Source organism: Schistocerca serialis, chromosome 1, assembly GCF_023864345.2.
Source record: "Schistocerca serialis cubense isolate TAMUIC-IGC-003099 chromosome 1, iqSchSeri2.2, whole genome shotgun sequence".
NCBI classification, from domain to species: Eukaryota; Metazoa; Arthropoda; class Insecta; order Orthoptera; family Acrididae; genus Schistocerca; species Schistocerca serialis.
The window spans coordinates 682,047,128-682,069,056 of record NC_064638.1 but is presented as its reverse complement, the minus strand read 5'-3'; the positions used below and the strand labels follow the sequence as shown (position 1 = coordinate 682,069,056).

The window sequence follows — 21,929 nt, the reverse complement described above, 5'->3', positions numbered from 1 at the left end:
CCGCGGTGAGCAGTATAGTTCGTACAACATTTCAATTTTTTGGCTAGAATACACTGATTTGAAAAGTTGTTGTTATGATCTTCAGTCCTGAGACTAGTTTGATGCAGCTCTCCATGCTACTCTATCTTGTGCAAGCTTCTTCATCTCCCAGTACCTACTGCAACCTACATCCTTCTGGTTCAAATGGCTCTGAGCACTATGGGACTTAACATCTATGGTCATCAGTCCCCTAGAACTTAGAACTACTTAAATCTAACTATCCTAAGGACATCACACAACACCCAGTCATCACGAGGCAGAGAAAATCCCTGACCCCGCCGGGAATCGAACCCGGGAACCCGAGCGCGGGAAGCGAGAACGCACGACCACGAGCTGCGGACTACATTCTTCTGAATCTGCTTAGTGTATTCATCTCTTGGTCTCCCTCTACGATTTTTACGCTCCATGCTGCCCTCCAGTACTAAATTGGTGATCCCTTGATGCCTCAGAACATGTCCTACCAACCGATCCCTTCTTCTGGTCAAGTTGTGCCACAAACTCCTCTTCTTCCCAATTCTGTTCAATACCTCCTCATTAGTTATGTGATCTACCCATCTAATCTTCAGCATTCTTCAGTAGCACCACATTTCGAAAGCTTCTATTCTCTTCTTGTCTAAACTATTTATCGTCCATGTTTCACTTCCATACATGGCTACACTCCATACAAATACTTTCAGAAACGACTTCCTGACACTTAAATCAATACTCGATGTTAACAAATTTCTCTTCTTCAGAAACGCTTTCCACGCCATTGCCAGTCTACATTCAATATCCTCTCTACTTCGAACATCATTTGTTATTTTGCTCCCCAAATAGCAAAACTCCTTTACTACCTTAAGTGTCTCATTTCCTAATCTAATTCCCTCAGCATCACCCGTCTTCATTCGACTACATTCCATTATCCTTGTTTTGCTTTTTTGATGTTCATCTTATACCCTCCTTTCAAGACACTGTCCATTCCGTTCAACTGCTCTTCCAAGTCCTTTGCTGCCTCTGACAGAATTACAATGTCATCGGCAAACCTCAAAGTTTTTATTTCTTCTCCATGGATTTTATTACCTACTCCGAACTTTTCTTTTGTTTCCTTTACTGCTTGCTCAGTATACAGATTGAGTAGCATCGGGGAGAAGCTACAACCCTGTCTCACTCCCTTCCCAACCACTGCTTCCCTTTCATGTCCCTCGATTCTTATAAGTGCCATCTGGTTTCTGAACAGATTGTAAATAGCCTTGCGCTCCCTGTATTTTACCCCTGTCACCTTCAGAATTTGAAAGAGAGTATTCTAGTCAACATTGTCAAAAGCTTTTTGCAAAGAGAGACACAATTTTCGTCATTCTCCAGGTACACATCAGATTTGAAGTTTAGAACGTTTTCCATCCCCGCTCAATAATTGTTGTTCCTGTGGCATGGGGTAAGTAAAAGTCTCGGCACCAGCTATCGCAATTTGCTACACGCCTTAGCCCCTGCCACAGCTGTTACCAGTCAGCGTAGCCTCGCGCCCCCGCCGGCGAGCCGACCTGTGAGAGTGTGAGCCGTGTCGTGGTGCCGCAGGGCGACCGTTCCCGGTGCGCAACTGCTCGCTGTGGAACCAGACGGCGTCCTCCGTGGAGGTGGTGTGCCAGCCGGGCTTCGACGGCGGCCTGCCGCAGCACTTCGTGCTGGAGCTGCACGCCGCTCCCGCCTCCAGAGCCGGCACCGCTTCCAGCTCCAGCGCCAGCGCGCGCCTCAACCTCACCGCCAGCGACTTCCCCTCCTTCGTGCTCACCGACCTCGAGCCCGACCTGACCTTCTGGGCTGCCATCTACGCCGTCAACGCCAAGGGCCGCAGCGTGCCAGTGCTCATCGAGGAGATCACCTCCAGGGACGCGGAGCGCAGAACAGGTCGGTGTTACCTATGGTTCTCAGCACTAACAACGACACTCCACGGGAAACATTACTGGAGTTGCATGAAGCTTCGGCCCGTTACTTTGATTAGGGCAGGCACCGTACCGCTGTTAGCCGACCTAGACGAGTTAGGAGAAGCCCAGAGTATTTCCTATCATCACTACATCACTTAACGCTGTCTTACAAGGGGGCCATGAGACGTTCTAATCACGGATTTCGATAACTCCAAGATACTAGAAGGAAAGTCAGCATTGGCCGTAATTTTGATTGTTTATTGACAGCAAAATCGATTTTCAATCACATAATGATCATCTTCAGTGCTGTAGTGTAGAAATTAAAACTCATTGGCACTGGTGTCAAGTTACACTCCTGGAAATGGAAAAAAGAACACATTGACTCCGGTGTGTCAGACCCACCATACTTGCTCCGGACACTGCGAGAGGGCTGTACAAGCAATGATCACACGCACGGCACAGCTGACACACCAGGAACCGCGGTGTTGGCCGTCGAATGGCGCTAGCTGCGCAGCATTTGTGCACCGCCGCCGTCAGTGTCAGCCAGTTTGCCGTGGCATACGGAGCTCCATCGCAGTCTTTAACACTGGTAGGATGCCGCGACAGCGTGGACGTGAACCGTATGTGCAGTTGACGGACTTTGAGCGAGTGCGTATAGTGGGCATGCGGGAGGCCGGGTGGACGTACCGCCGAATTGCTCAACACGTGGGGCGTGAGGTCTCCACAGTACATCGATGTTGTCGCCAGTGGTCGGCGGAAGGTGCACGTGCCCGTCGACCAGGGACCGGACCGCAGCGACGCACGGATGCACGCCAAGACCGTAGGATCCTACGCAGTGCCGTAGGGGACCGCACCGCCACTTCCCAGCAAATTAGGGACACTGTTGCTCCTGGGGTATCGGCGAGGACCATTCGCAACCGTCTCCATGAAGCTGGGCTACGGTCCCGCACACCGTTAGGCCGTCTTCCGCTCACGCCCCAACATCGTGCAGCCCGCCTCCAGTGGTGTCGCGACAGGCGTGAATGGAGAGACGAATGGAGACGTGTCGTCTTCAGCGATGAGAGTCGCTTCTGCCTTGGTGCCAATGATGGTCGTATGCGTGTTTGGCGCCGTGCAGGTGAGCGCCACAATCAGGACTGCATACGACCGAGGCACACAGGGCCAACACCCGGCATCATGGTGTGGGGAGCGGTCTCCTACACTGGCCGTACACCACTGGTGATCGTCAAGGGGACACTGAATAGTGCACGGTACATCCAAACCGTCATCGAACCCATCGTTCTACCATTCCTAGACCTTCAAGGGAACTTGCTGTTCCAACAGGACAATGCACGTCCGCATGTATCCCGTGCCACCCAACGTGCTCTAGAAGGTGTAAGTCAACTACCCTGGCCAGCAAGATCTCCGGATCTGTCCCCCATTGAGCATGTTTGGGACTGGATGAAGCGTCGTCTCACGCGGTCTGCACGTCCAGCACGAACGCTGGTCCAACTGAGGCGCCAGGTGGAAATGGCATGGCAAGCCTTTCCACAGGACTACATCCAGCATCTCTGCGATCGTCTCCATGGGAGAATAGCAGCCTGCATTGCTGCGAAAGGTGGATATACACTGTACTAGTGCCGACATTGTGCATGCTCTGTTGCCTGTGTCTATGTGCCTGTGGTTCTGTCAGTGTGATCATGTGATGTATCTGACCCCAGGAATGTGTCAATAAAGTTTCCCCTTCCTGGGACAATGAATTCACGGTGTTCTTATTTCAATTTCCAGGAGTGTATTATCAGTAACCAGTGCTATGAAACGATCACAATAATTTAGTTATTGAGGTATTGTGATGCCTATGTGTTTTAATTTGTACTCTACAGCACTGAAGATGATACGTGATTGAAAATCGATTTTGCTGTCAATAAACCATCAAAATTACGGCCAACGCTGAACTTCCTTCTAATTTCACGTATATGGTCGTTGTGCACACAGCACTCTATGGAGTCGCCAATGAACTCCAAAATATGTTGTAGTCCCAGCATGTGGCTAAGGGCCTTTAATGCGACGGCCTCTAGTTTCCGAGAATATCCATATAGTACTTTTATGACTTCAGTCGTATTTCGATCAAGCGAGCTTAGCGCTGCGAATAAGTCTCGCGGCTACCACACTGACAGTATATTTTCAAATCCTGCCCACCTACCTTTTTTCGGTGTCATCGCATGGAATATCATTAAATAGAATATGCCACGCAAAATTATTCAAAACTGGTGGTTTTCGTTGTAGTTATTTCATTAACAAATCAATCATTACTACAGAATCGTCTTCCTATTGCTCGGAACGCTTATTGTACTACAACAGAAATCTGAGCAGTGTTTGTCGCAGAGTCAGACGAATCACAGATTCGTAGAGCACCACGCACATTTAATGGAAGCTACTACTTCGCAAGCACACGGATTTTTAGAAGCGACACCGTCCATTTAAATCAGAAAGTTTGTTCTTTCTTCGATCAACTTTGATGCAAACCAAGCGTATTTCATCATTCCTGTGAAAGTAGGTGCACTAAACTGATGCAGAATTAAAAAATGAATATTTTCGGAATCTTCCCTCGAAGTGTTGGTATTTAGCTTTTTGAATGTTTCTCGTCAAAATCTTAAAATGCCTGCAGTTGTAGTACGTTTGGGTGCGATCATTTTTACGCTACAAGTGCATATTTCTCTTTCATCTGGAAAGGTCTGGTCGTACAGTGTCTGATCAGTCTGCCCACACCACAAATCTGTACGGTAAAGAGGTTTTTCTTGTCCCACGTACGGGAGAATGACAGATTTTAAAAAATTCTTCGTAGAGCGCTTTCGTGAACCTCCTTGATTTCGTGCTGCAGGTCAAAATTACATTTTTAATTTACGATTCAACATGTCAACACATTTTTTGAACTATCAGTACCAACTCCACGAATGGTTCTTGCATAAATAAGAAAACGCTCCATATAATCTTTCCTGATGGAAATGGAAATGAGTGTTTGGCGTCATTGACCTGGAGGCCCCTTGCGTGGCAGGTCCGGCCGCCTTAGTGCAGATACAATTACATTCGAGGCCACACTGGGCAACCTGCGCTCCAGATGGAGATGAAATGGTGATGAAGACAACACAACACCCAGTCCTGGAGCGGAGAAAATCTCCGACCCAGCCGAGAATCGAACCCGGGCCCGTAGGACGGCAATCCGTCACATTGACCACTCAGCTATCTTTTTTTTCCAATGTCAGACTTACAACCTTTGCTGACATACATTTTGTTGTACTACCGCATAAATAGTATCTACAATGTCCAAATGTTGACAAATAGTGGATAATTAGAAAATTAATTAATTAAGGAAATGAATAAAACTGAAAATGTCCAAATGAAAGACATGAAGACATTGCGGATAGTACAAATACAAAAGAAACATGCTCCTGTAGCAATGAAATGAGATTCGTGTCGGGGGCGACACCTACTCACGACCCGACGTGAGAACATCTATCGACTCGTTCTCCAGTCGTTGGTATAAGACTGGGTCGTCCTCTCGAAATTAACTAAGGGTCCGTAAGTGTGATCGATGTCTATCTCGGCTTTTTCGCCTATCTCATCTCTCACCCGCCACACCCCATCTGGCCGGCGGGTTGATAAATGTAAGTCGCAAATAATTTGCGAAGTCTTGCCTATATTTCTTATGCTGCTGCAGCTTCGTGTGTCCATCCAGGAGAAAATGCCAAAAATCCATTTCGTCCTTTTCCGATTCGTTATTGACGTAGCCACAACCATTCACCGTACCCATGTCACTGCATTGGATTTTTGGACAGGAAAATAAGATTTTTGGGGGAAAAAAGTGTGTCTGATGAACTTGCGTGAGGGTCGGAGCGTAACAGGAACGCCAATATCTGTTGTGCCAAGAGCCACACTGGAGCTGTCCCAGTACATGCTAAACGATGATCATCAGTGTCCACTGTTGCGCAGCCTAAACATAGTGGGGTGTCTGCCAAATGAATCGCGTGCCGCCGTTGATTCGTTGCGAACTTCCTATTTACTACCACATACCATGTTGAACGTACCGACGTTGGGAGGTAAACGTTCTGTTGCCATTTCTTGTCTGGGTACTTCTTTTCCAGGGTATTCCTGGGGCACTGGCGCAGTAAGAGTTGGCATACATCTCGCGTCGTCGCGGTAGTCCTGTTGTTGGGAAGAATTCTCTGAGCTGCGCTCAAAAAAAAAAAAAAAAAAAAAAAAAAAAAAAAAAAAAAAAAAAACTTGAAATGTGACATCTTCGGTGAAATATGGCCCACATTGACTGGGGGCAGCATTGAAGTGGGCGCTAGTACATCGGCCAACGCACCCGAGATATTGCGAAATAGACCGCGCCACTGTCGTAAAGTCGTACTGACGAATAACGCCCATGCCTTTTCATACACGTTCACTAGACCTAGTCCACGCTCTCCAGGTGGTAGTGTAAGCGTTGTGTATTGGATCTTAAACAGGTGTCCAACACTCACGTAGGTTCCGAAAATTGCTTGTATCCGTGAGGCCATTGTGCGCGTTAAAGGGAGGACAGGCGCTACGTGAGTGAGTCTCGGTGCTAGGTATACGTTAACATAGGTCACCCTCTGAATCATATCCAACGCTCTTAATTTCTGTAACAACACAATTGTCCGCATCAGCTTCAATATGCGTCGGTAGTTATCCGCTGCTGTCCGCTGCACATCCGTGTGGAACGTAACACCTAGACATTTTATGGTCTTAACTGATATGAGCGACCGACATTCATGCAGCGTGACTTCTGTAGATTAAGCACACTTCCTGCCGCCATCCCGTATCGCTGTATCCATGCCAACGCCGTGCGGTATTTCGTCGCCTGTCCTTGCCACCAGCATCACATCGTCAGCATAAGCGCGGCAATGAAAGGTCAGTTGTGGCAACGGCATTCCCTCCAACCGTCTTCGGAGACCATATAGACAGGGTTCCAAAGCCATTGCATACAAAACTATCGAAAGGGGACAACCTTGACTAACTGACCTTGAAATAACAATGTAGTCAGTGCCCGCCCATTCTCCGAGACCTTTGATCGCACGCCGTGTAACAGTCGCATGATCACTAGAATGAAGGCCTGTGGGATTCCCAATCTGCCCATCACTGCGTGCAAAAAGATATGATCCACTCTGTCGAACGCATGATCGAGGTCAACAGCGACTAGTGCCCCACGCACTCGGCATGCCGCTGCTAATGCGATGATATCTCGGTAGAAACCGAGCGCCGTATGTACGTTACTCTTACCGCCGAGGCATGTTTGATGTATGAGGAGTCTATCAGTAATTGAAGACCGCAGGCGAGCCCCAAGGATGCTTGCGAAAATCTTATAGTCGCAGTTCAAGAGAGTGTGTGGTCTATAATCTCCTGGCCTTCTGCCACCACGTGGTTTGGGTATTGGGATGATGATACCCTCCGTGAATTCGGCAGGTATCTCAGTCTGCGGTAACAGGAGTTCGTTGTACATCTGAATCCAGGTCCGTCCCGTGAGATATGCAAAGGCGCGGCAGATATGCAAAGGCGCGGCAAAATTCAATTGGGAAGCCGTCCTGTCCCGGAGACTTGTTCGGAGCCCCCCTAGCAATTGCGTCTGTCAGCTTGTCCTTCGTTATCGCTGTGATGAAAGTCTCTGCATCCAGTGGTGGTCTATCTGGAATTTCCGAGATAACATCATGTAGTGTCTCGGGGTTCACTAGTATAAGTCCATATAACTGGCTTTTGTTGAAGTTTCGAGAACATACCTTCACCGAGGAGTCAAGCGGTATATTGCTCCCTCCTACGTATATCCCGCGAAGAGACCATGAGGATAAAATCAGAGAGATTAGAGCCCACACAGAGGCATACCGACAATCCTTCTTTCCACGAACAATACAAGACTGGAATAGAAGGGAGAACCGATAGAGGTACTCAAGGTACCCTCCACCACACACCCTCAGGTGGCTTGCAGAGTATGGATGTAGATGTGGTTGTAGATGTAGGTCTCTAGTTCAGTTGTCAGGAGTTTTTCTGTCACTATCCTTTCTTTCATCGCTAGTAGTGATTTGTATATGTAAAAAATGCTAAGTTCTACAGGTTTTTTAGTCTTTTTTAAACTTCATGGGTCCTGTAACTGGTTGATTAGTCAGTCCATAGGAAGGAAAGTCTAGTAAGGGAATGCGTCTGAAACCGACATTCGGGCAGAGGGCAGTATTACGCTATGAATATTATTAACTTGTTGAAATACTTTGGTTGTCGAAGACTAGGTCGTCAATGGTGATCAAGTTCAGTTTGAGAGAACCTCTCTTCCACTCATCATCCCATCCCCACAGCTCTTGCTGATGTTTCGCGGCGTCTAAGTTTTTGGGCTTCCAAAATCCCGAGTGCAGCACATCTAGCCGAAGACAATTGGCATTAACGACGGTAGCTGACAGCACAATAGCGTTTCAGGCAAAATCTTGGGGAAATAATTCTTCATTATTATTAGTCTCGATCTCAACTGATACTGTTTTCAGTTTATTTTACAAAATATCTTCACATCTAAGAATAAATTAAAAATTATAGTAGCTCCCATAGGTAGTGACTTCCATGTAAAAAACAGAGAACCCTGTCATCTAGCGTTAGTATTACCACCATGCATCCTTTGGTGAATGGTTGCAGTAGAATCTCGTCCAACTGTACCGTTAGACGATGTCACCTGTGAAAATACCGTCTAACGGGTCGATCAACGACCTGCGATTTTAAAGGCTGCCATACCACAAAGCATGCACCTGCGATCGTTCCCAGACATTCGGCCGTGGCTGATTTGTCGAGCATTGCGGGACGTGTTCACTGGGAAATCCCGCACCTTGCCACAGGCAGGACGGGGCTAGGTCCACAGTCAAACAAACTTTTTCCTACGTACCGCAAGCTGCATCGGGTCCAACATCAGACTGCATTAGCCTTCTGCGTTTGCGTTCTGCGTTGTGAGGCCTTAATGTTTCCCGTTAACTGCTATACCCCAAGGAGTACGCGCATCTATGTAATTTATACGCTGGACTGAAAGTTGCGCATGTCACGTCTAGGACTAATATTGCAGGTAGCGGTTCATAAATCATAATTAAGTGGAACCCCATACAATTGAAACGATAGCCAATGTCTCGTCCTTTAACAATAAGTGCATTAAAAAAGTATCCAACAGCTCCCCAAGCGTCAAACTGACTTTGCCTCGTTTGGTCTTTTGATCTTAGGCTTAAAATCTCTACAGCAGGACACATGGTGACAGAGGGAATGATCCAATGGCTGGATCAAATCTGTGATAATAATATGTTCGCTGTCCAGTCCATCCAATTCTGCCTTCACAGCGTCCCTTACGGTGAAAAAGCTGGACCTTGATGTGAAGTATTTAGGTTTTGCATTTGGCTCCTGTAAAACAGGAGCACGCAGATCTTCAGTTCAGTCCAAACCACTTCAAAATATTTTCATTCAGAACTCAACCAGTTATGTAAGTAATCAAATGAACACAAACTTGATGCATTGGACGCATCCATGCCAAAATATTTGCCTTTCCTTGTTTATATGGAACATGCAGCTACAAGCACTTCTCAACCGATTTGTCTTCGAGATCGACCTTAACCGTCCCCGAACTGGGATCTTCTGTTATGCACAAAATGTGAGGGTAATGCAGCCTGGTTGTAGGATCAGACAACCAAAATTCTGCCATACGGAATTTATAAGGAAAGCCGTTGCTCTAGCACGAATCTGCAATACCGGGCTCTCTCCTTGAATGAAATGAAGGATGTGAATCAGTCAGTCTTCGAGGATAATAGCAGCGGCCACTTCGCCTACTACGTTCATTTTCATTGGGTCGAAGGTTTTGCAAAACAAACGGATACCAAGTGACTCTGTTTACCGCAAATGAGCAGGGAACGTTCTTTTGGAAATCCAGGTTACCGCGTTTCGAAAAGCAATGCAGCATGACATAAAGTCTCCCTTAAACACGACAAACGCTCCTCCACGCCGTTCGCCCCACCTTCAGATCCTGCACAGAAGATTCCACTTGCAGAGAACTGCCGCTCGTTGGTTGCACTGATGTTGTTGTACTTACGTTTTCATTATCTTGGAAGTTTGTTCGAATGCGTTTGCTGGAACTAGACTTGCATTTTTATCGTAGGTACAATGTCCCAAAACCTATTTGAAAATAAGCGTGCTTACTTCCATATCTGTTGTGAACCAACGTCGTGTGTTTCGGGCAGTGTCATAATACTGCTGACCCAATGCCATTTCAACTTACTGTCTTCAAAATCTACAAAGCTATTAAAAGAAAAAAAATATACAAATTTGACACATCGTTATCTGTCAGAAAGGGAGATATGGGGGGGGGGGGGGTAATGTCGTAATTTCTGATTTGAAATTTAGGATGGGACTTTTTTTCAACAACGAGTTAAAATATCATATCCGTTCAGCGCTTCCGTACGGTCAGCTTCGTCCACGGCGTGCTGAACCAACGTTCGCAATTTTTAATGATTATATGAAGATTTGCAATAGGCTTGTCAGCATTTGAACTATCACAAGTTGAAGCAACCATAGAGTGTGAACCACAATTTATGTGATTAATATTGTCTTTTGGTGGTTGAAATAAAAGTAAACGGTATGACAAAACATGACTGATGCTGCAAAACTACTGGCATGCACTGAAAGACTAAGAAAGTTGCATGCCTACCTTATATCGTGTAGGGCCCCAGCGAGCACGTAGAAGTGCCGCAACACGTTGTGGCATGGACTCGAGTAACGTCTGAAGTAGTGTCTGAGTGAAATGACACCATAAATCCTGCAGGGCTGCCCATAAATCGTACACTTCCATCCGCTCGATACCATTTGAAAGGAGACTTGTCCGACCTTGCAAAATGTTTCCCGGCATCAGCAGCGCAATGTCGGTGTTGACAGGCCAAGGCAGGGCGTAAAGCTTTGTGCTGTGCAGTTATCAAGCGCACACGAAAGGGCCTCCGGCTCCGAAAACTCCTATATATGACGTACCGTTGAATGCTTCGCACTCTGACGCTTGATGATGGCCCAGCATTGAAATCTGCGGCAACTTGCGGAAGGGTTGCACTTCTGTTACGTTGAACGATTCTCTGCAGTCGTCATTGGTCCCGGTCTTGCAAAAAAATTTTCCCGGCCGCAGCGATGTCGGAGACTTGATTTTTTACAGGATTCCTGATATTCACGGTACACGCTTGAAATGGTCGTAGGGGAAAATCCCCACTTCATTGCTACCTCGGAGATGCTGTATCCCATCGCTTGTGCGTCGGCTATAAAACTACGTCCAAACTCACTTAAATCTTGATAACGTGCCATTGTAGCTGCAGTGATCGATCTAACCGCTGCGCTAGACACTTTTCATGTATAGACGTTTCCGACCGCAGCGCTGTATTATGCCTGTTTACGTATCTCTGTATGTGAATACGCATGTCTATACCGGATTCTTCGGCACTTCAGTGTAGCTTCTGCTGAAGAGCGTTCAACGGTGTGGGCAGTACAGCATTCTCAGGACGATCTTCTGCATTAATCACAATGCTTACGAACGCCAGAAACAAAATGCACTGCAGACAGTCGTCATATTACCTTGTGAGCATGTCAGTTCTGACACGGTACAATTCTGGAATAGGTGGCTTGTCTGGTGACTTTAACCTTGTGATCGGGCGTACTGTTTCTGCATATTTTGCATTAAATACTGTCGTTGCTATTTCTGCGAAGTCTGAAGTTGCATTCTCATCATTTCAGCTGCTGTTTGGCCGCCTGAGCAACATGGCAAGAATGCATAAAGAAATCAATTTGCGCTGTTATGTTGTTGCTGGGAACGCACATAAAACAACGTTACCTTCACTTCTTTGTATGCTCACTGGCCTTGCGAACGGTAAAACCTACGACCATGGACAGTGGAAATCAGGCGATTCCATATTTGTGTAGAAGATGAACTACAGCGATTAATGGTGCCAGCGGCTTTTATTTTCTTCATATGAGTATTTAGTTTCTTGGATATAGTCAGTTGTCTGTCTTACACTTCGTTTCGTTACAATTCAGGCTTGTACCATTTCCTATCGTAATACGACACTAAAGTGATACGATATAAATTATGACAAAAGTACATACGAAATGATCTAGTTAAAAGCAAATTGCAGGTCGTTATTGAAACAAATTTGTATAACATTTTCACTCATAAACGGAAAACAAAAACAGAAGAGGTAATGAGATCGCACTTATTATAAACAAACAGTACATTTTAAGTCAAAGGACATTACCAGTTCACATTAGGAAACTAAGATCCAGACAACATGCATCTGTGCGTTTACATCTTTAGATCTTTCTTACATAAACGTAGCCCGATTAAAAAACTTATAAGTATTTGTACTTATAGATTTCAGCATATTTATTTGATAATGAACTGCCCAAACTAGCAAACCAATTTCCATTGCTTCAGAATACTGTAGCAGATCGGTACGTGTAAAGTGCGACCATGTCTCATCTCTGACAACTCACTGGAAAATTACAGCTACTCTTATTTTGTGATTGCTAGTGGTTTGTTTTCTCTCCTTTCAAAATAATTTTCGGTGCTGTTTAGCGTAGCATAGGAAAAACTGATATCTTTATAAAAAATTAAAAACATCACCTTGGTTAGTCTATTTTAACTACAGTAAATAATTACCTGATTATCATTTTGTACATAAATCTATACTGCCTGCTTAAGATATCGAGGGGATTCGTTTGCGCTCAAATAGTTACGACGTATGGTGAACAGATAAACTTAACAATTTCAAACCCTTGAGTCTGCAGCTAAATAGCTGAAGTGTCTGCAAGCGATTTATTAAAAAAACATGAATTGTTATTTAATTTCAATATGAGAAACGTAATAAAAATGCCACACACAATCCCAATTAATCTTTCTTTACAGTTCGCTGCTATCATTTCTCGTTAACGTAAATCGCAATAAATTTAATCAAATCCCGTCCACGACCATAAAGAGAATTTGATGTTTTTGCTTACGTCTCTCGTCAGTGTTAACGCAAATAAATTCGGTTGCAGTGGTGTACCTGCGCTATTCGTAGCGGGTAACGGCTAATTAAAACTCTACCGCCTACTCACAACTGAACAGAGTGCTTATGTCAGTATCAATTTTATCATTATATATGGCTCACCGAAAAATAAATTTTATCTGAAAAAAGCAATAAATAGCTGAATCAAGATAAAACGTTTTCAAAAATCTCTTAGGTATACCATACTTACGGATGGTGCGCTGTAAATAAAGCAAAATACGCAGCTTTATTTGCCTACTTGCTCGGCGATCAGTCTGAGCCATCAGCTGAAACAACCTAGATTGTTATAATGTCTGTTAGGAGGTATTTAATATTGGATATCAATGTGAATACAGCTGAGGGGAAGCAGGTGAGAGAGTGACGTTTATCGGAAGAATTTAGGAAAATGTAATACACCTACAATAGAAGATGCTCGTGACACCTGTTCCTGAGTATTCTTTGCCACTGTTAGACCCTTATGAAGTCTGACTGGCAAAAGAGGTGGGAAATATTCAAACAGGAACTGCGAGATTGGCCACGAGTTTGTTTAGTGAGGTCACCGTCCCGTATTGGTTGAGATTTGGAGGGGGAGATGATTAAGTTTTAATGTCCCGTCGACAACGGGGTCATTAAAGACGGAGCACAAGCTCGGATTACGGAAGCATGGGCAAGGAAATCGGCCGTGCCCTTTCAAAGGAACCATCCTGGCATTTTCCTGAAGAGATTTAGGAAAATCACGGAAAACCTACATCAGTATGGCCGGACGCGGGTTTGAACAGTCGTCCTCCCGAATGCGAGCTAACCACTGCGCCACCTCGCTCAGTCTTGAGATACTAAGATTATTTTCTTCATTATAGATTTAGCCTAATAACCACCCTCCAGTGTACATCTCGCGAGATATCCACATCGGTAAAGTAAGGAGTACCCGTGGTCTAGGGGTAGCGTCCTTGATTCATAATCAAAACGTCTTCGGTCCCGGGTTAGATCCCCGCCACTCCCTGAATTTTGATAAATAATCAGCATTGGCGGCCGAAGACTTCCGGCATAAGAAGTCAGCCTCATTCTGCCAACGGCCTTGTCAAAGAGGGCGGAGGAGCGGATAGAGGTTCAGGGCACTCTCTGGTCCTAGGGGTGGGAAATTGCCCCTAAAGGCGGAAGAATCAGCAATGATCAACGACATGAGGATGCAGAAGGCAATGGAAACCACTGCATTAAAGACACGTAACGTGTATCCACAGGACATGTGGCCTGTAATTGAAAAAGTGTCATGATGATCTCTCCATTGGCAAAAGATTCCGGAGTAGTCCCCCATTCGGATCTCCTGGAGGGGACTGCCAACGGGGAGGTTACCATGAGAAAAAGATTGAATAATCAACGAAAGGATATCGTTCTACGAGTCGGGGCGTGGAATGTCAGAAGCTTGAACGTGGTAGGGAAACTAGAAAATCTGAAAATGGAAATGCAAAGGCTCAATCTAGATATAGTACGGGTCAGTGAATTGAAGTGGAAGGAAGACAAGGATTTCTGGTCAGATGAGTATCGGGTAATATCAACAGCAGCAGAAAATGGTATAACAGGTGTAGGATTGGTTATGAATAGGAAGGTAGGGCAGAGGGTGTGTTACTGTGAACAGTTCAGTGATCGGCTTGTTCTAATCAGAATCGACAGCAGACCAACACTGACACCGAATGACGAGATACGTTTGAAGTTCTCTAACGCTATAGATACAGCAATAAGGAATAGCGCAGTAGGCAGTACAGTTGAAGAGGAGTGGACATCTCTAAAAAGGGCCATCACAGAAGTTGGGAAGGAAAACATACGTACAAGAAGGTAGCTGCGAAGAAACCATGGGTAACAGAAGAAATACTTCAGTTGATTGATGAAAAGAGGAAGTACAAATAAGTTCCGGGAAAATCAGGAATACTGAAATACAAGTCGATGAGGATGAAATATATAGGAAGTGCAGGGAAGCTAAGACGAAATGGCTGCAGGAAAAATGTGGAGACATCGAAAAAGATATGATTGTCGGAAGGACAGACTCAGCATACAGGAAAGTCAAAACAACCTTTGGTGACATTAAAAGCAACGGTGGTAACATTAAGAGTGCAACGGGAATTCCACTGTCAAATGCAGAGGAGAGAGCAGATAGGTGGAAAGAATACATTGAAAGCCTCTATGAGGGTGAAGATTTGTCTGATGTGATAGAAGAAGAAACAGGAGTCGATTTAGAAGAGATAGGGGATCCAGCATTAGAATCGGAATTTAAAAGAGCTTTGGAGGACTTACGAAGGATTCGATTTAGAAGAGATAGGGGATCCAGCATTAGAATCGGAATTTAAAAGACCTTTGGAGGACTTACGATCAAATAACATTCCATAAGAATTTCTAAAATCATTGGGGGAAGTGGTTACAAAATAATTGTTCACTTTAGTGTGTAGAATGTACGAGTCTGTCAGTATACCGTCTGACTTAAGGAAAGATGTCATCCACACAATTCCGAAGACGGCAAGAGCTGACAAGTGCGAGAATTATCGCAGAATCAGCTTAACAGCTCATGCATCGAAGCTGCTTACAAGAATACTATACAGAAGAATGAAAAAGAAAATTGAGAATGCGCTAGGTGACGATCAGTTTGGCTTTAGGAAAAGTAAAGGGACGAGAGAGGCAATTCTGACGTTACGGCTAATAATGGAAGCAAGGCTAAAGAAAAATCAAGACACTTTCATACGATTTGTCGACCTGGAGAAAGCGTTCGACAATATAAAATGGTGCAAGCTGTTCAAGATTCTGAAAAAAGTAGGGGTAAGCTATAGGGAGAGACGGGTCATATACAATATGTACAACAACCAAGAGGGAACAATAAGAGTGGACGATCAAGAACGAAGTGCTCGTATTAAGAAGGGTGTAAGACAAAGCTGTAGCCTTTCGCCCCTACTCTTCAATCTGTACATCGAGGAAGCAATGATGGAAATAGAAGAATGGTTCATGGAATTAAAATACAAGGTGGAAGGATATAAATGATACGATTCGCTGAGGACATTGCTATCCTGAGTGAAAGTGAAGAAGAATTAAATGATCTGCTGAATGGAATGAACAGTCTAATGAGTACACAGTATGGTTTGAGAGTAAATTGGAGAAAGACGAAGGTAATGAGAAGTAGTTGAAATGAGAACAGCGAGAAACTTAACATCAGGATTGATGGTCACGAAGTCAATGAAGTTAAGGAATTCTGCTACCTAGGCAGTAAAATAACCAATGACGGACGGAGCAAGGAGGACATCAAAAGCAGACTCGATATGGCAAAAAAGGCATTTCTGGCCAAGAGAAGTCTACTAATATCAAATACCGGCCTTAATTTGAGGAAGAAATTTCTGAGGATGTACGTCTGGATTACAGCATTGTGTGGTAGTGAAACATGGACTGTGGGAAAACAGGAACAGAAGAGAATCGAAGCATTTAAGATGTGGTGCTGTAGAGGAATGTTGAAAATTAGGTGGACTGATAGGGTAAGGAATGAGGAGGTTCTACGCTGAATCGGAGAGGAAAGGAATATGTGGAAAACACTGATAAGGAGAAGGGACAGGATGATAGGACGTCTGCTGAGACATGAGGGAATGACTTCCATGATACTAGAGGGAGCTGTAGAGGGTAAAAACTGTAGAGGAAGACAGAGATTGGAATACGTCAAACAAATAATTGAGGACGTAGGTTGCAAGTGCTACTCTGAGATGATGAGGTTGGCACAGGAAAGGAATTCGTGGCGGGCCGCATCAAACCAGTCAGTAGTCTGATGACAAAAAAAAAAAAAAAAAAAAAAAAGTAAGAGACATTCTGACTTGGCCATAGAACACGACAATAGTTCTCCCACTGCACCATCCACACTGTAATCTGCAAACAGCTTTACGATCTGTGGCAGATAGGACGTCAAACGTCAGCGTCTTTTGACACACTTCCCTAATCCGTTTTCAAAGAGTGCGCGGGAACAATGAATTTCGGTTGACTTCCATATGATCTCGAAGTTTCTGATCTTGTGGCCATGACCTTCCCTCGAGACGTGCGTGGCAGGAGAATATGTGCGCCCCACTCTTCTATGAAATTGTTTTAAGCAATATAACACTACATCCTCTGCGTGGCACACGATGCCGCTGGATGAGTATTTCCATGGCACTCTGATGTCAACGATGCTAATCCATGACAAAACTTGCTACTGTTCTTTGGATGACCTTCATCTCCACTGTTTACATGTTAAAAGTTCCAGCTTACGAGAAACACAAAAAGAGGACAATGGTTTTGTAAGCTACTTCTGCTGCGGGTGAATTAAACGATTTCAGGCTGGTATTCACATTTCCGTTCACTAATGTAGCCGTACCTCTTTAAAACGCTCTGCAACGATTCTGAGAGATATTTAACAATGGTTGTTGTTCCCAAAGACTGATCATTAAGTGTGCAAAGGAAAAATAACAAGTTCTTCCGTCTTATATCTGTGCACTACATCAGTTGATTTGTGTTGACGATCAACTGCAAGATATGTCACTAAGCTTGTAGATTTTCATCATTTGCAATCAATTTTCTGGCTTTACGGTTTCCCGGTGTACAACAGCATTATCCGGGAACATTCGAGTACACTGAACGCCACTCGCATTGTCAAACCCTAAGCTCGTTTTGATTTAGTGGCCGCAGTCTAAAACTCCTATAGCCACGTCATGTCTTTCTTATCTCCCACATCCTTCTTAATCACGTATGGAAAGGTTATCCTATGATTATTGATACTTTTATTCCCGGAGATGAATGTCCTACAGAGATTCGTAAGGAAATTGCAATCCATCTCCTGTTGCTGAGAACAAATATTTTATTTACCTTGCCAACATTCGTTTTAAAACTTGCCGTCATTGATGCTACAACAGCATTCTATACTGAATTTAAAGCAGTGGATCTGTTCATCACCAAGAAATTTAAAACGTTGTCCTCACAAGAAACTGCTCAAGGTTATTTTCGGATGAGTGATTTCGTACAATATAACATTAATCGTAGTCCGTGGCACCTGTTCTTGTCAAGCGAGTCCCGCAGTCTACAGCTCGCGAGTCCTAAAAGTATCGTGATTCGAGTTATGTGTCTGAGACTGGACAGATTTACTGAACAGATGATTAGGCTTTATAGTCCCATTAATAACAAGTTCATTAGCGACGGAACATCAGGTCAGCTTCTGGAGGGGTGGGGGAAGAAAACTGGCATTTAAAGGAATCCTTCCGGCCTTCACCTCAAGCGATTTAGGAGAATCCTAAATCTTCATTGCCGAACGGGGATTTTAACAGTGGGCCTCCAGGATACGAGTCCAGGGTGACAACCACTGCACCACTTCGCTCGCTCACAATGACTGCGGAATTTGAAATTTCAACGTCTACTGAGGACTATGCCGTGCAGAGAAGTGACCTAACGGCTTTGCACGGAAGAAGAATGACTACCGCAAAAAAAGAAAAAAAAAGCAACACTTTGGAATTATCAGAATGCGACGAAAATCCGTAGATGTGATGTACATGTAGAGAAATTTGGGTGATTTATTCAACAGAAAGCGCTTCACGAACTGAGCAAGTCAGTAATGCGTTGACCCATCCATGGCCCTTATGGCCCTTGTCCAGGCAGTTATTCGGCGTGACAGTGATTGATGGGGTTACTGGATGCCCTTCTGATGATATATCGTGACAAAGTCTATCCAACTGACGCGTTCGATGATCAAAACGCCAGCTGGTTGGAGTGCTCAGCCCATAATGGCCCAACCGTTACCAGTTAGAGAAAGATCCAGCAACCTTGCCTGCCATGGTAGGTTTTAGCAAGCACGAAGAGAAGTAATAGAAACTCTCGCCGGATGCGGGTGGGCGTTATCTTGCTGAAATGTAAGCCCAGAATGGATTGCCATTAAGGGCAACAAAACGTGGCGTGGAATAACGTCGACGTACTGCTGTGCTGTAATAGTGCCGCGAATGACAACCAAAAGGGTCGTGCTATGAAAATAAATGGCACCCCAGACAATCATTCCCGGTTGTCGGGCCATCTGGCGGGCAATAGTCAGGTTCGTTTCCATGCCTATCCACGGCGTCTGCAGATATGTCTTGGGCCTGATATCTCATTGACAGGAGTATAATTGTCTTCAGTGATGAATTATGATTAGAACTAGTCCCGATGACTAGCGATGACGTGTCTGGAGCCGCCCTGGACAACAGTGGAGTAACAGTCGCCCGCCACAGGGCCCGAAATCGAGGTACAAAATGGTTCAAATGGCACTGAGCACTATGGGACTTAACTTCTGAGGTCATCAGTACCCTAAAACTTAGAACTACTTAAACCTAACTAACCTAAGGACATCACACACATCCATGCCCCAGGCAGGATTCGAACCTGCTACCGTAGCAGTCGCGCGGTTCCAGACTGAAGCGCCTAGAACCACTCGGTCACTCCGGCCGGCCCTAAATCGAGGAGTGATGGACTGGGGTGCCATTACATTTCACGGCAGGCCCCCATTGGTTGTCAGCCGTGGCACCATTATGGCACAGCGGTACATCGATTATATTCTAGGCCCCCTTTTGTTTCCCTTCATAAGAAGCCATCCTGGGCTTCAATTTCAGCAAGATAATAACCGCAAGCACACGGTGAGTGTTTCTACTGCTTGTCTTGGACGTTGCCAAAGCCTAACTTGGACGTAATGTTCGCCGGATCTCTCCCAAATTGAGAAAGTTTGTAGCATTATGGGCAGGGCCCTCCAACCAACTCGAGAATTTGACAATGTAACGCACAAATTGGACAGAATTTGGTACTACATACCTTAGAGGGACATCTAACAACTTTATCCATCAGTGCGAAGCCGAGTAACTGCTTGCATAAGGGCCAGGGGTGGACCAACGCGTTCTTGGCTTGGTTTGTGAAGATCTCTCTCTTGAATAAATTATCCAATTTTTCTGAAAGTGCCATCATTTGTTTGTTGTATATGTACATCACAGCTATCATTTTCCGTCTCACTCGGATAATTCCATCGTGGTGCGTCGCTTTTTTGTCTTTGAGTGCAAAAAAGGGGTATACGCTGTTGCGTCCTATTTTTACTTTATTTACACTGTAGACTTGATTTTAATTACATAAGCGTTACAGTTCCGTACAGCGTTCACCGCTTCTTACGTTGTTGTCTGCTTAAGATCGGTCCATCTGTACCACTTTATCCCCTGAGCGCGTCGGTGCTGCCTCATTGTCTATTGTGTACACCAGAGCTGCTTTCTGGCGTCCAGGGAAGGAGGCTTTGACAGCAGATGGGGCGGTCTTCTAAATGGGTTGTGCCGGCCGGAGTGGCCGATCAGTTCTAGGTCCTACAGTCTGGAACCCCGCGACCGCTACGGTCGCAGGTTCGAATTCTGCCTCGGGCATGGATGTGTGTGATGTCCTTAGGTTAGTTAGGTTTAAGTAGTTTTAAGTTCTAGGGGACTGATGACCTCAAAAGTTAAGTCCCATAGTGCTCAGAGCCATTTCGACCATTTTTTTTCTAATTGGATTGTGGCTGGGACCAACTGTGCTGGCTTAAGGAGAAATGGTTTTCTCAAAAATAGTAGACGTTTTCCAGTTCCTGTTGGAGTAAACTTTGAAAAGCCTTATCCAGAAGCTGCTCTTTCCTTAAAGTTCCTATTAGCATATATTGTAGCAACATCTAAATTCTCTGTATTTCTTGTGGATCGCATACGGCATAGTGACGATGAGATTACCGTTGCCTGAAGATTAATGCCGAAGTTAATATCATAAAACGAAATCTATACAAAAATAATACTCAAAGATTCGAACACCCATCTCGTTAAACGCTGGGAACGTCTGAAATCCAAACCTGCCGCGAGTCCTCATACTCCGCGGCCGCTACCTTGGCCGATTACGTACATTGATTAAAATGGTAACTGTTACACCACTGACACCTTGATCGAACGCTTACGACCTCATACCCTAGTGTTTCTCATCCCTGTCGCATAAACTGACTCAACTGCATCTTGTTTTCATTATTTTCAGTACACGTAAAGGCGACTACATGTTCCGTATTGGCTGCGTCTAACTTTTCAGATACAGATCGCAGCACATGTCCACATGACGTACACTTGCAGCGATTCTTTCAAACTTAGAGAACAGTCGAGTCATCGACATGAGGGATATTGGATTATCATACTGACAAATCTCACAGACAGCTCGCTGTGATGCGATAACTCCAAAAGGAGTAGTGACGAGGTGGAGTGAGCACAGCAGTGTCGCACTATCCTTCCTGACGGACTGCACCAAGAGAGTATCATAGGATTGTTCGATTACCTCTTTCGAATAGACGGTTGACAACAGCTGAAATTCTAGCAGAGGTTATAGGCGGAGGTCACCACCAACCGTCGGGAACAAATTACTGAAAATTAGGACTAGATCTCGAGTTTCCACGCGACGTTTGGCCCTGACACCACACCACAAACAACAGAAGCTAGCGTAGGATGGAGCCAGGGCCAACCAGGACATTGAGTCTCAATGTCTGGTGCTCAGCGATGAGCCTCTATTCTGTTTGTAGCCATCAGATCGTCGCCAATGTGTACGTACTCGTAGACTCCTGCAAGTATTGAAAGGCGTCTAACTCCTGGAACCGTGGTGTACATGTGGCAAAAGGACTGATTTGTTAATTTTATAAGGGAGTGTGAATACTTTCCAGATTGTGGCAAGATGGCTAAAGTTTTTGACACACATTTCGTGACCAGATTACCAAATGGCGTACGCCGGCGTCGTAACACAAGATACATCATTGCACTTCGCACCACAAACGGCCTGATGAATGTACGAATCCGTGGCTAGCCTGCCCAATCTCCATATTTGCCACACACACTGTATGTCTGGGATGTGATGGGTAGCCACACTCCTTCCAGGCAGCGATACTCATGAAACG

At 45.0% G+C, this 21,929-nt stretch overlaps 1 protein-coding gene across 1 annotated transcript in view; it reads left to right on the top strand.

The window, feature by feature from the left end:
- LOC126424527 (nephrin-like) overlaps positions 1 to 21,929 on the top strand; it is a 192,373-nt gene that overhangs the window by 157,923 nt on the left and 12,521 nt on the right. The window contains exon 8 of the mRNA XM_050087297.1: positions 1,591 to 1,920. Coding sequence (XP_049943254.1) covers positions 1,591 to 1,920 — 330 coding nt within the window. The remainder of the gene's footprint in view (positions 1 to 1,590; positions 1,921 to 21,929) is intronic.